At 44.5% G+C, this 12,869-nt stretch overlaps 1 protein-coding gene across 2 annotated transcripts in view; it reads left to right on the top strand.

The window, feature by feature from the left end:
• LOC135369817 (polyhomeotic-proximal chromatin protein-like) overlaps window positions 1-12,869 on the top strand; it is a 231,890-nt gene that overhangs the window by 93,864 nt on the left and 125,157 nt on the right. For both annotated transcript variants that reach the window (XM_064603359.1, XM_064603360.1), the window contains exon 2: window positions 12,534-12,757. In XM_064603359.1, coding sequence (XP_064459429.1) covers window positions 12,534-12,757 — 224 coding nt within the window. The remainder of the gene's footprint in view (window positions 1-12,533; window positions 12,758-12,869) is intronic.

Here is a 12,869-nt window from a genome sequence, read left to right on the forward strand (position 1 = left end):
ATATTTGGCCGCGATACAGGACACGGGACGTGCAACAACAAATACGCAACGCTCCGTACACTGGTCAACTAACAGACGAACAACCTAGTCTATACTTGCTGTAACCGAGCGCACTAACTTCAATAATACATTCAATAACTTCCAACTGTCATACCTGGAAGGTCCTCTATTATGTCCCGAAGTATTATCCAATAAATACTACACATTAACTGACAAATCAACATTTTGAAAGATTATAGGACACGCTAATATCGACAAGGTGATGGACGGTGCACCTCCTCCCATGGGTTGCCCTTAACAGTGCCTAAATATGTCCCGGAGTGCTATAGCTCATTCCACTGCAGAAATAAATGAGAATCTGTAGCATTGTACTTGTATATATCCAAGCTTCTGCCGGCGGACAAATCGTGTCCGGTAGCAATCTGCTCCCGTATCCCTTACGAGTCACGATCGCGAGGCCTTCCGCTCGAAAACACACTCGGTGGCTACGGGAGGAGGAGGTCTTCGTTTTATCGTCGCCCTGACGTAATTATTGAAGGGTTGATCGCGTTCTCTCGTGTTGCTTTGGATGTATCAAAGGGTCGTCGCCCTCCCATCACGCACAAACAAGGTGGGGTTCAGGTGGCGTGGGATGTCAGGGGCACGGCCTTTTCGGTCGGAAGCAAACGGCGAGCCGCCGTGCCAGTGTCCTCCGCCCCACTGAGGTCCACCCCCACCCCACCTCCTACACTCCCGTAACACCACCCTAAAAAAAAAAAAAAAAGAATCTGGAGGAGGTCCCCCCCCAAATTTTTGTGAGATTACACAGTATTTCGATGACTGCGCAATATTATGATTTTTTTAAATATTGTGCAATGTTACGAAATTTTTGCATTTATTTGTATTTGTAATATTTGTATTTTTTGTCTTTACAAATACACCCCCTTGTAGAACCCAACACCCACCAAGGACGAAATTTTGGGTAAACCACTGCTATGGGGGCCCTTGCCCCCTTTCCCCCATTTCACGTATAGAAATCACACAGAGTGCGGGGGGGGGGGATTTATTGGCAGAAAAAACATAAACAAAAGGAAAGATGGAAAGAAAAAAAAGAAAAGAAAAAGGAACAAAAAACGGGAAAGGTCAGCCATGCAGCACGCCGGCTTGTTATTTCCTAAACAAAAAAAAAGAAGATAAATAAATAAATATATAATAAATAAATAAAGAGGAAACCGGGCTCACAGAGAGCCCAGGAGGCTCGTATCACGCAGAAAAGGGAGCACCGCCTTTGTGGTAAACCACACAGGGTGTCTCATATTCTCTCTTATAAGGCATATTTTTACAAGTTTTTCGTGTCTTCATGAATTTTGATTGCTGCAGATAATGTTCTTCTATTTTTTTTGTAAAGTGAGAAAAAATGTGTTGCTCGGCATGAAGGTATTCACAGGTGGCATCACTACTACTGTGACAGGAAACACATTTGGAACTTAAATACTATGTCATTGACACTGGTCATGGCTTACTTAAACTGAACTTTTTCAAGGGTTCCTCACTGCGAGCGGCACGTGTGAGTACGTGTTGTTTCAGTTGTTTGCTTGTTTTATTTATTTGATGCTTTGCGCGCGCACGTGTGTGTACACAATGTTCCTATAGTTTGCCAACCCTTCGAACATCGGCTCGCCTTCCTTTGCCTTTGCCTGCATTTGACGTGATCAGGGTACGTTGATGAAACGCGTGGTGAAGAACAGGTGTGCTGAATGCTAACTACCTCTGTTTTTCTTTTATCTTTTTTTTAAGTTGTTGTTCTTAGCTGTCGTCATAAGTGCGGATCGTTTAACATTTCTTTTTGTTTTTGTTCTTTGTTTGGCTACCGCGGGAATGAATACGGTTGGTTGACCCCGAATACGAGAACTTGAAAGAAAGAAAAAAGTAAGGAGAAAGAAAAGAAATGGGTGAAAAAAAAAAAAGAAAAGCAGCTCTAAGACGGCTTTTTGCCCCTGACACGACAAAAAATCGACGCCTCTCCAAGTGGTTCGATTGTGATTACATCTGTCAAGTCAGCGTGGGAAATGTACGATGAAAACACAGGTGGAGCTTTGGTTACAGAGACGCAACACATAATAACAGAAGCCCTTTCCCCTTTATTATTTTTTTTTTTTCAGCCAATAAATCCCCCCCCCTGCGAGGAATGCACCTGAGGACCAACTCAAACATCACTTTTTCACCATCGTCGGGCGTATCCTTGAACTAGAAGGCAAACGTAATTTGGAGTTCTTCACATCGGAATTTCTGGACTGTCCGTTAACACATGGAAGTCGAAGTCGCGTTCTATTGAGCTTATTGCATTTTACAAGCTCGCTTGCTCAAGCGTGACCGCCTTACGATTTTCTATGGCCGTAACGATTATGGACCCTCCAGCGTACTCGCAGTCCCCCAAGATATTCATCTACTGATAAGATAGCTTCATGAATAGTTGCAGCAACCGTACACCCAATTACGTTGCATTATGCCGTCTGCCTTTTCATCTTCTACCTGTCGATAGTGGCTACACTGTGGTAATGCAAGGAGTTAATGATGATTTGATAGGAGGCTACTGAATACCCCTCCTTATTCCAGGAAATAACATAAAATATACATTCGGACTTCCGAATGCGATCTCTTATCGCATTATCGCATTCGTATATCTTATCTTGGCGCACGGTGGTTTAATTCGTCAAGCGGGTCGCATCTATACGCAAACGAATGCAGCCCAAAAGCATCTCGAACCACGATCGCATAATCGATATGATTCCCGATAATTACGGCACTCGAGTTATCTCCAGTAATTGTCATTTCCAGGTGCTATAGTTATACTCGTGACAGCGGACAGCAGCCCGCATATAGCTGGAAGCAAAACGCTCTGATAAGCACAATGAGAGCTGAGATCGGGGTGATTGGTTGGATACGAATTATTCGTTGGCGCAGCCGATCTACTCCAGGCACGTGCTTTGGTACTTCTTCCTTTTCTTCGTTTATTTATTTTTTTCGTTTCTGTTAATGCTGGATGCCGCAGGATGGATCGAATATAATGATGGATTGGACCAAATGAGCTTCTCTAAAGGCGGGTAGCCTTAGGAAGAGGAGCTTCCGGAATTTTTTATGTCGGCTTCACTGTCCTCAGTGGTGCAACGTGTGACAGTCGTCATGGCTTAGCCGCAAGGCAAGGTAATTTGGTCGGGCAGGCATTTGTATACGTTGTTTTTTTATTAGCTCCCTCTCAGCTTTGGAGGTACAGATTACAAGGCTGTAAATGCGTGCTTTTGTGTTCATCTTCGTTTTTTTTTTCTAAATAATTGATAGCATTAATTTGTGCCCGTGTTATGTATTAGGATAGCCTGCGTATAGATGCGGGCGAGCTGCGAAGCGGAATTCGTAATTACGGAACACGGCAACGTAATTCGATATAGTAGATCAACGCTTTATTGTTTCATCACTCATATTACTATATTGTTGTTTATGATATGGTCACGTAAATCATTGCCTAATAGTAGTGAGTTTTAGTGCCTCGTACGTTATCGTCTTAACGTATAGATAAGGAACACACTCTTAAAAATGAACTTCACCGCATAGCACGTTCCTATCCAACCATCATCTCGAATGATATCGTTATCTGGCCTGATTTGTTGAAAACGGGAGGCGTACGCATTTTTTGTGACAATTATGTACAGCATAAGTGTCACAAAAAAGGCGTACGCCTCCCGTTTCCAACAAATCAGGCCAGATAACGTTATCATTCGAGATGATGGTATGCTAGGAGAGTTCATTTTCAAGAGTGTAGATCACATTGTTTGAACTGAGAGCAGAAACACGACAGATATACACTCTTAAAAATGAACTTCACCGCATAGCACGTTCTTAGTCAACCATCATCTCGAATGATATCGTTACCTGCCCTGATTTGTTGAAAACGGGAGGCGTACGCATTTTTTGTGACAATTATGAACAGCATAAGTGTCACAAAAAAGGCGTACGCCTCCCGTTTCCAACAAATCAGGCCAGATAACGATATCATTCGAGATGATGGTTGGCTAGGAGCGTGCTATGCGGTGAAGTTCATTTTTAAGAGTGTAGGCTCAGGTCCTCTGCCGGTGATTCGTTCTCGGCTGCACGACCTTCACAAACGGAGCGCATGCAAACGAGCAGAAATGCAGAGGCTATACAACTAGAAATATCAGTAGGCAGCAAAGAAGAAGAAGAAGAAAACAGAAACTTCATCTATATTAGATTAATTTCGCCACGGTTCCCACTATCTATATCGAATCTCTCCCTCATAGGAGGCCCACAACCTCGGAACTTTTTTTTTTTTTTTTTTGTTATATGCGCGCCGATTCCTATTCAAAATGCAGCTGCACTCCTGTGCGTGATCCACCCTATACGATGATCAAAGGAGATGAAGCAGCCCCACCCTTGGGCTAACGGTGTATTTTTGAAGGAAACCAAAACAGAATCACGGCTATAAAGGTGAGCTCCGTGGCTACCGCTCACGAAATGCCGAGAGCCAATGGACACAAACAGAATGATCTATTCGTTGCGTCATGAAATAATCGCGATAAGCTGCTGGCCAATCCGGAAACAAGCAGCGCTGCTTGAGGAGAGGAAATTAGAAGCAGACAAAACTATAGCTGACGCTCCACTTTTTTGCTCGTGCTCGAGTTTTTCCTCCCTCCGGTTGGCGGTTGAAGAGTCGGTGGGTCGGCGGCCGGTGCCACGCCAGCTTTGAAAGATGCATCGGCGATTTCGAAAGGTACACCCGCAATTATCGGCGCCATCTTGAATGATGGCGTCTCAAGGGTGGGCACGACTCGCTTTCGGGATATGCGGTGGCCCCCGTTCTGAAATGAGGCGTTGCAAACAGTGGGCCGAATGTGGTCGATTTTACAAACGGGAGTGGGCTTGTTTGACACGAAAAGGGTCGCCCCCCCCCGCCCCCCGTAGCATATCCTCTGTGTCAGGACGACTCCAGAAGCAACTCGCGTGGCGTCCCAAGTAGCGCAACATCTTGGCCCAATATTTGACCAATACTGGCAATGTCGGCCCAATATTGGACCAATATTGGGCCAGTGGGCGCACCTCTGGGTGTGGAAGGCGATCATCCTAACTACTACCCCAAGCAGCGCAACATCTTGGCCCAATATTGGACCAATATTGAAAATGTCGGCCCCATATCGGCAATGTCGGTCCAATATTGGCCCAATATTGGACCAATATAGAAAATGTCGGCCCAATATTGGAAATGGCGGCCCTTTCCAGACGAATGTCGGCACTGTTCCCCTGAAGTCGGCCCAGGACGCATACTAGCACCCCCTGTCGCCCACCCCTTCCTGATGTTTTCTCTCCATCTGTCCACGTCTGTAAGACGCCGTAGCCACAGTTGCGTCGCGGCGCTGACACGGAATTACGAAAAAGAAAAAAAGAGAAAGACGACTGCATGAGGCTGTTCCTAAACATCAAAACGCGTTGACTTGTGATAAGAAGATCACTGCAGAACGCCCACACCAAGACAACTGGTTGTGGAATTTCTTGGAGGGATGAGGGTGGATTTCATTATATTTGGACAAAACACTTCTAATACTAATAATGTACCGAGTTTAATTGGTGGTCCTGCAATACGTAGCACATCGGTGGGTGTTGCCTTAATGTTCATGTTCGTATATAGTAAAGCAAAAGTGTGTGTGTATGTGTTTTTTAACCCTCCAACGTCCACAGCCATGTAGGTCTGTCCGTTACAGTTGTGGAGAGAGAAGATATGGAAGAAGAAATTACAGCGGCATTGTAACGACTGCCGCGCCCGAAGATAGGCAGATTTCCATATAAAGCTACACCTGGGGGATGGGATGTCCTGACCCCCCCCCCCCTCTCAATTTCAGTTTCTGTTTCCACGTATTGCTTCAACTGATCCCATGTAGTGCATGTAGCATGCTGTCCAGGGCCCCCGTCGATCCGCCCCTCGTTTAGACGTGTATAGACCTTTACCCGAGAAACGTCATCATGACGTTGGTAGACAGACTGAAACCGAAACAACTCGGAAGGGGAGGGCTGGGTTCCACGAATGGGCACTTGTTCGCTGCCTCCTAATGAAAGAAAAGTAGGACTGAAGGTCTTGTCCCTTTCAGGGACCATCGTAATCCCCACAAGACCGTGGCTTTCGGGCGCGGCCTTGTTCGCCCCTATAGCTTGGAGCGTAATTCAACTCTACCAAATTGGTGGCGCTGTCGAACACTATGACGTCATTTGTTTGCAAACAGGGAGAGGTCCGTAATTAGTGTAAACGGCAGTGTCTCAAAGAAAAATCAGTGTGAACCAGCTTAGTATATCATTCAGTGAATCTCTTACGCATGAGCGGAAGTCATCCCCATATCATCGTCATCATGTATTTCTCTCTCTCTCTTACGCATATGCTTATATTACTTCTACGTAACATTACATTTTTATGTCTTCTCGCGTGAATTGAGATATACGTTTGTCAAATTTGAGTACACTGAACAGCAGGCACATCGGACGTAACGATGTCCGAAGAACACTATAACCGAATATGAAAAGCGAAGTGAAAATATACGGACATACTACAAATTTCTCGAGAAAGAAAGACTAAATAGCCCTGGTCTGCCGTAATGGACCTTTATCGTACTCTGCCATATAGGGAATTCAGTCTTCAATAAAGTGACTCACTATTCTCAACTGTCATACTCCCATCACATTACAAGACGCACAAATTTAGAACCGCATAATAGATACCCCACAGATATCCGGGCTGTCAAACGACATGTCAAAAAAATCTGCAGCCACATTATAGGATACGCGTTACGGACGCGTATACGTAAGAAATAACGCGCACTAATAAAAAAAAAATCACTACTCATGGGCTAAATAAAGATAAAAGCGGGAACGTCACACCCCTCTCCAAAACATATTAATGAAAGAACATTTATTTTATCTATATGGACGCTATACGGTATAGATACGCAGTAGTCCCTTCCTCCCATTGCCTGTACGGCTTACGCAAAAACCTCTTTCGAGGGTGGGTCGTCCGCGCGGGTCAGGCTTAGGCGCGGTCATGGGAACCTTTCTCATAACCGGCTTCCTCTGTCACACCTACCTGCTCTCGAGTGTATGCGCTACCATATGTACGATGCTTGCATTGTTTCGAGCCCCCGTCCCGCGTGTTTCTTTGCTACTGCAGCCACCCAGGCGTATTCGTTATATTGCGAGGCTATTTTTAATGATAAGCTTGAAAGCGTGATAGATGCATGGAGACTAACGTGAAGTTTGAGGTTGTGAAAGGTGTGAAATTATCAAAGGGGTTCGCGGCTCGCTTCATATACGCTCCAAAAATAGAACTTCACCGCATAGCACGCTGGGCGCCAACCATTGCCACGAATGATAGGGTCATCACTTCTGATTCGAAGAGAGCGGGGGTGAGTACGCCTTTCTTGTGGCAATTTGGATATGTAATGATTGTCACAAAAAGGCGTACGCCTCCCTCTGTTCTCTCTGTTCTGTTCTTAGAGTGTACGCAGTGTGGACCCTGACGGAGAACACACGTGATATAGGAAGGCATTGTTGTTGTACACTCTTAAAAATGAACTTCACCACATAGCACGCTCCTAGCCAACCATCACCCCGAATGACAACGTTCTCGCCCCTGATTTGTTGAAAACGGGAGGAGGAGCCTATTTTGTGCCGTGCATAATGGCACAAAATAGGCTCCTCCTCCCGTTTTCAACAAATCTAGGGCGAGAACGTTGTCATTCGGGGTGATGGTTGGCTAGGAGCGTGCTATGTGGTGAAGTTCATTTTTAAGAGTGTATCTTTGCCTTAACACTAAACGCGAAATATACTGCCATTCATTACAAATAGATTGGATGAGAATTCACGGGGCGATAACCCAGAAAAGCGAGATAGTGACTCGGAGTAAAGTATGTTTTACTTTGTACTACATTTCCCACTTTCTGGCCGCAAATATTTACCACATATGTTGGTAATCAGAGATTTAGTAATGGATCGAGCCTCATTATTAAGTTGGTCTTCAACTAACGGAGGACTCTTAAGATCGCATCATAAGAAAAACGCATTCGTTTGTAAGCTGTCCTCGCTGTCATGAATGCATAATACCAATTTCTGATCAGCTGCGTTGAAATAGATTACGTATACACAATAAATCAAAACAGAGCCCCACAGAGATCTATATATACCTCATGAAGATCTTATGATATTGTGAAAAATGATTTTTTTTAAATCTAAGTACTTATTTCATTTACGTTTTAAATTACTTGCACGTAACAGCTACTCTCTTGTTGCTCACACATGTTCTACATCGTGTGATTTGTTCAGTTGCACTCGGTTAATTGATAGCACCCTGATAATCACGTTTCTAGTGGCATCTTTGCTGTTCTTGCACAATTTCAGCAACTATATTACAACACACAGTGCCATTACTGTCTGGAACACCTGACACAGCTTTTACAGCCCCTTGGAGCACGTATACAGAAGTTAAACGCCACATGTATCGCCCTAGCGCGATGTGGCTGAGGACAGGCATTAAATATAGACCCTGTCTGCAAAAGAAATTATCTCATTTCTCAGCTAAGGTTTAACTGATGGCTTCTGGGTGCTTCTTGCGTTTTCTCGCAACTCGGAAGCCTCAAGAAAAGTATTAGGCATTCCACCCACGTAGTAAGTGTACATTAAAAAAAAAAGTGACACGCATTAGTCGAAACCCGATGCGTCAGCAGAACGTGGAAGTGCTATGCATTTTCAAATGTCTATAATAGTAGCGCCGCGGATATGTGTGCTGTCGGAGCGTCGGTAGCTGCTGTTTCGTTATGATTCCTGAAAAATATTATCTCAATATATTTGACTTCATGAGTTATGAACCGCGTGTGTGAGAAGCTTGTCTGAAAACTGAGAAAACCGGTTAACAGACAGAGATTGCTCGGAGGCAGGTATCACCGAAATGACCTCAACGGGACGCCCGACGAAGTAGTGCTGGTGACAACGGCGCAGTTATTTAAGATGTCGATCGTGAAAGGTTATTTAAAATGAGCAGTCTACAACTATAAATAACGCGGCACTCGTTTAACTTGCATGATGGCGAAAGAATGCCGCTTAGCCTAACAAACGATTTTAACGACGCGTAAATCTCATCAACGTGTTGGTACAACAAGTCCACTATCGTTACCGCGATGATTGTCATTGCGTAAAACGTCACATCGGCACCAGATCTGTAAAGGATGCTCCTCCGCAGAACACTGGTGCGTGCACGGAAGCAAACTTTAAGGGTATGCTTGCGCATAGCATACACTCGAAAAACAGAACTTCACCGCATAGCACGCTGTGCGCCAACCATTGCCCCGAATGATAGAGTTACCGCTTGTGATTGGACGAGAGAGGGGGCGTACGCCTTTTTGTGGCCATTTTCATATAACCAAATTGCCACAAAAAGGCGTACGCTCCCTTCTCTCTTCGAATCAGAAGCGATAACCCTATCATTCGTGGCAATGGTTGGAGCACAGCGTGCTATGCGGTGAAGTTCTGTTTGTAGAGTGTAGCTGCGATGCGCCTTGGATACAGAACTTCACCATATAACACGATCAGAAACACCGTCATTCGGAATTGAGATATCTTCCTCTCCTGCACTGTTAAAACAGAACTTCACCACATAGCACGCTCCTAGCCAACCATAATTCCGAATAATATCATTCTGTGTCCTGATTTGTTCAAAACAGAAGGGACGCGCCTATCTGGGACAAGATAATCTGTCCCAGATAGGCGCCTCCTCCCATTTTCAACAAATCAATACACAGAATGATATTATTCGGAATGATGGTTGGCTATGAGCGTGCTATGTGGTGAAGTTCTGTTTTAACAGTGTGGTTTGTCAAAAGTCATGAGTGTAACCATCATCCTTATAGCAATTATTCTCTGTCTAAAACGGTACGAAAGAGTGTAAAATGATAGGCAACACCCCCTTTGCTCCAACTGATACGGAGATGATAACGGACGTTCGCCTCGCTCCCAGTCATCTACCAACCACACCCGTATATTGTCGGTCGGAGATTGCGAGCAAGCAACACAAACATCTTGCAGCAAGACATGTTTACACTAGGAAGGAAGGGTTCCCGGCGTCGCTGGCAGGACCGCTTTTCCATTGGCATTCAGGGTGCGCACGCTGGCAACGCCTCTGTGCCTCCGTAAATGTATATACAGGGTGGCCCACCGAGCATGATGGAAATTCATACTAAACAATGTAGGCAACGGAGACAAGGGCTTATGACTCGCTGAATGTGTGCTGTGTATGTCCCCAGCGATTCCGATATTTTACACTCACTCGGTCGAAACTTTTGAACTACATGTTGAACTCCATCATCATCTCTGTTCTTCTCTGGTCATCATCTCTCTGTTGTCTCATCATTCCATCATCTGTTCGTACTGTTTGTGTTGATAGTTAGTTGATAGCTTAAATAATTCAATAAATTTCCTCAAAACAAATCGCCAAAGATAATTCTCTTAATTATTCTGACATCATTGTGGATTAGCTGTTTAGCTCTGAACCTGTTGTGTGGTGGAGTTTTGTTTTTAAAGAAAATCGTTCAACTGACATCTACACTGTTAAAAATGAACTTCACCGCATAGTACGCTCCTCGCCAACCACCATCTCGAATGATATCGTTATCTGCCCTGATTTGTTGAAAACGAGAGGCGTACACCTTTTTTGTGACAATTATGAACAGCATAAGTGTCACAAAAAGGCAAAAAAAAAACTCCCGTTTTCAACAAATCAGTGCTGATAACGATATGATTCAGGATGATGGTTGGCTAGGAGCGTGCTATGCGGTGAAGTTCATTTCTAAGAGTGTAGGAGTCCCACAATTATATACCATGTACATATCTCCTACATACAGGGAGAAGATTGCAATATACCATTCCTGTCGAACTCAACGTCGACGCATGTGAGATTCCGGTGCGCGAGGTATACAACAAAGCATTAACAACGAAGTACAGAGCCGCATGGGTCCACTCACGAACTGCGAAGATATATTCAGCGAGCGGACAAGAATGTGTCACAGCGCCGGAAAAGAACTTTATCCCCGCGGCATGGGGTCCGCTCATTGAGGGGAAAACATTTTGACAGCGAATCGAGGAAGGTGTTCTCTTGCGTTCGCTATTGGACGGACGTCGACTTTTCCAGCAGTCAGTTCCGAACGCTTGGTTCAAGCTGATCGATTTGCCGTTAGATTTCATTTGATCAAAAAGCGGAGGAGACAGCGTTGCGTGATGAATGAAACGCAGCGGGAATGTGAAAAATAGCTGGTAAAAGAAAAAAGAAAAGAAAGAAAAAAAGCTGGACGGAAGCGTGGGTGTTTTTGAGTGCAAAGAAGGCACCGTAGACAGATTGTGTCAATAGTTTGTTTGTTGTACAACGAAACTAATACATCGATGAGAATACGTTTTAAAGCGATGCCTTTATTTGGAACAACCGCAATGTGCGTTCGTCCGTAGCTTTATGCGGCCAACCACCGCGTGATATTCAAGGACTACGTGACGTGGTCACGTGCTACGGCCACATAACGACCCTACACTCTTAAAAATTAGTTTCACCACATAGCACGCTCCTACACCCTTAGGAATGGACTTGCTATGCGGTGAAGTTCATTTCTACGGGTGTAGCCAACCATAAACCCGAATGACAACGTTCTTGCCCCTGATTTGTTGAAAACGGGAGGCGGAGCTTATTTTGTAGCAATATGCACGTGCATAATGGCTAAAAAATAGGCTCCACCTCCCATTTTCAACGAATCAGGGGCGAGAATTCGCCCGCGAGAATTCGAGAGATTCGAGAGAGAGAGATTCGAGAAATTCGCGAGAATTCGAGCGTCATTCGCGATGATAGTTGGCTGGGAGCGTGCAATGTGGTGGAACTCATTTTTAAGAGTGTAGATAATGCTACGTGATTTAAGCACGTTTGGTATGCGGGAAGATAACTTTTCAACAGATGTATATTCTGAGAACAAAAAGCGGTAATAATAGCCCTCGTAGAGACTAGATGCGTTGCCACAACCGTTAGTCCCTTTCCCGATTACATGCACGAAAGGTTTGATTTTAGGAGCTATTTGCAGAGCTGGGGTGTAAATTGCAGGATCAGGGGAGTAAAATAAGGGGTTAATTGCAATGTATGTGTCCACAAGGTTTAATTTCCATCCAGTTTACTCCTTTTCTCCTTGAAGTGTAATAGATGCAGAATTAAGTTCTGGTTTCGGTGTACACATACCTAGTACAACTACGTATCATACCCATTTACTCATTTATCATGTGCGGTATACAAACTTATTTTTCTCACTTATGTTTTCACTAACGCGCTGAAACTTATTACTTACTTAAACTTATTTGTGTAGACAAAAACCCCAACTGTACAGTGTAGCTAGGTGTGGATAGAAAGATGAAGCTGTAACATGAAATTGATTTAACAATAATTGATTGATCGGAAACTCAGTATACTCTTTTTTTTATTATTGCAGGCGAACAGAGAACGATTGAACGAAAAACGTAACCAGGATGCGGAAGGTCTCAGCAACTCGACTCTGGGTAACTCCATGGTCGGCATCGAGGATTCGTACGGTGGGACTCCGGGCACTCAGAGCCTTAGCCTGAGCGGAGCTCCGAGGCTGTCGCAGCAGCTCTTCCTCACCCAAGCTTTAAACGCTATGGAAGCCGCCTCCCGAAAGCCACCACTAGCAGAAAGGTTAGTTACTCTGCCGGGATATTTTGCAATCTTGTTGTTTTACCACGTCAAATACGATAAGGGCTGGCTTCGTGGTTGCAAAACTATGCATGCAGGAGTAGCATGCCAGCTT

Source organism: Ornithodoros turicata, chromosome 10, assembly GCF_037126465.1.
Source record: "Ornithodoros turicata isolate Travis chromosome 10, ASM3712646v1, whole genome shotgun sequence".
NCBI lineage: Eukaryota > Metazoa > Arthropoda > Arachnida > Ixodida > Argasidae > Ornithodoros > Ornithodoros turicata.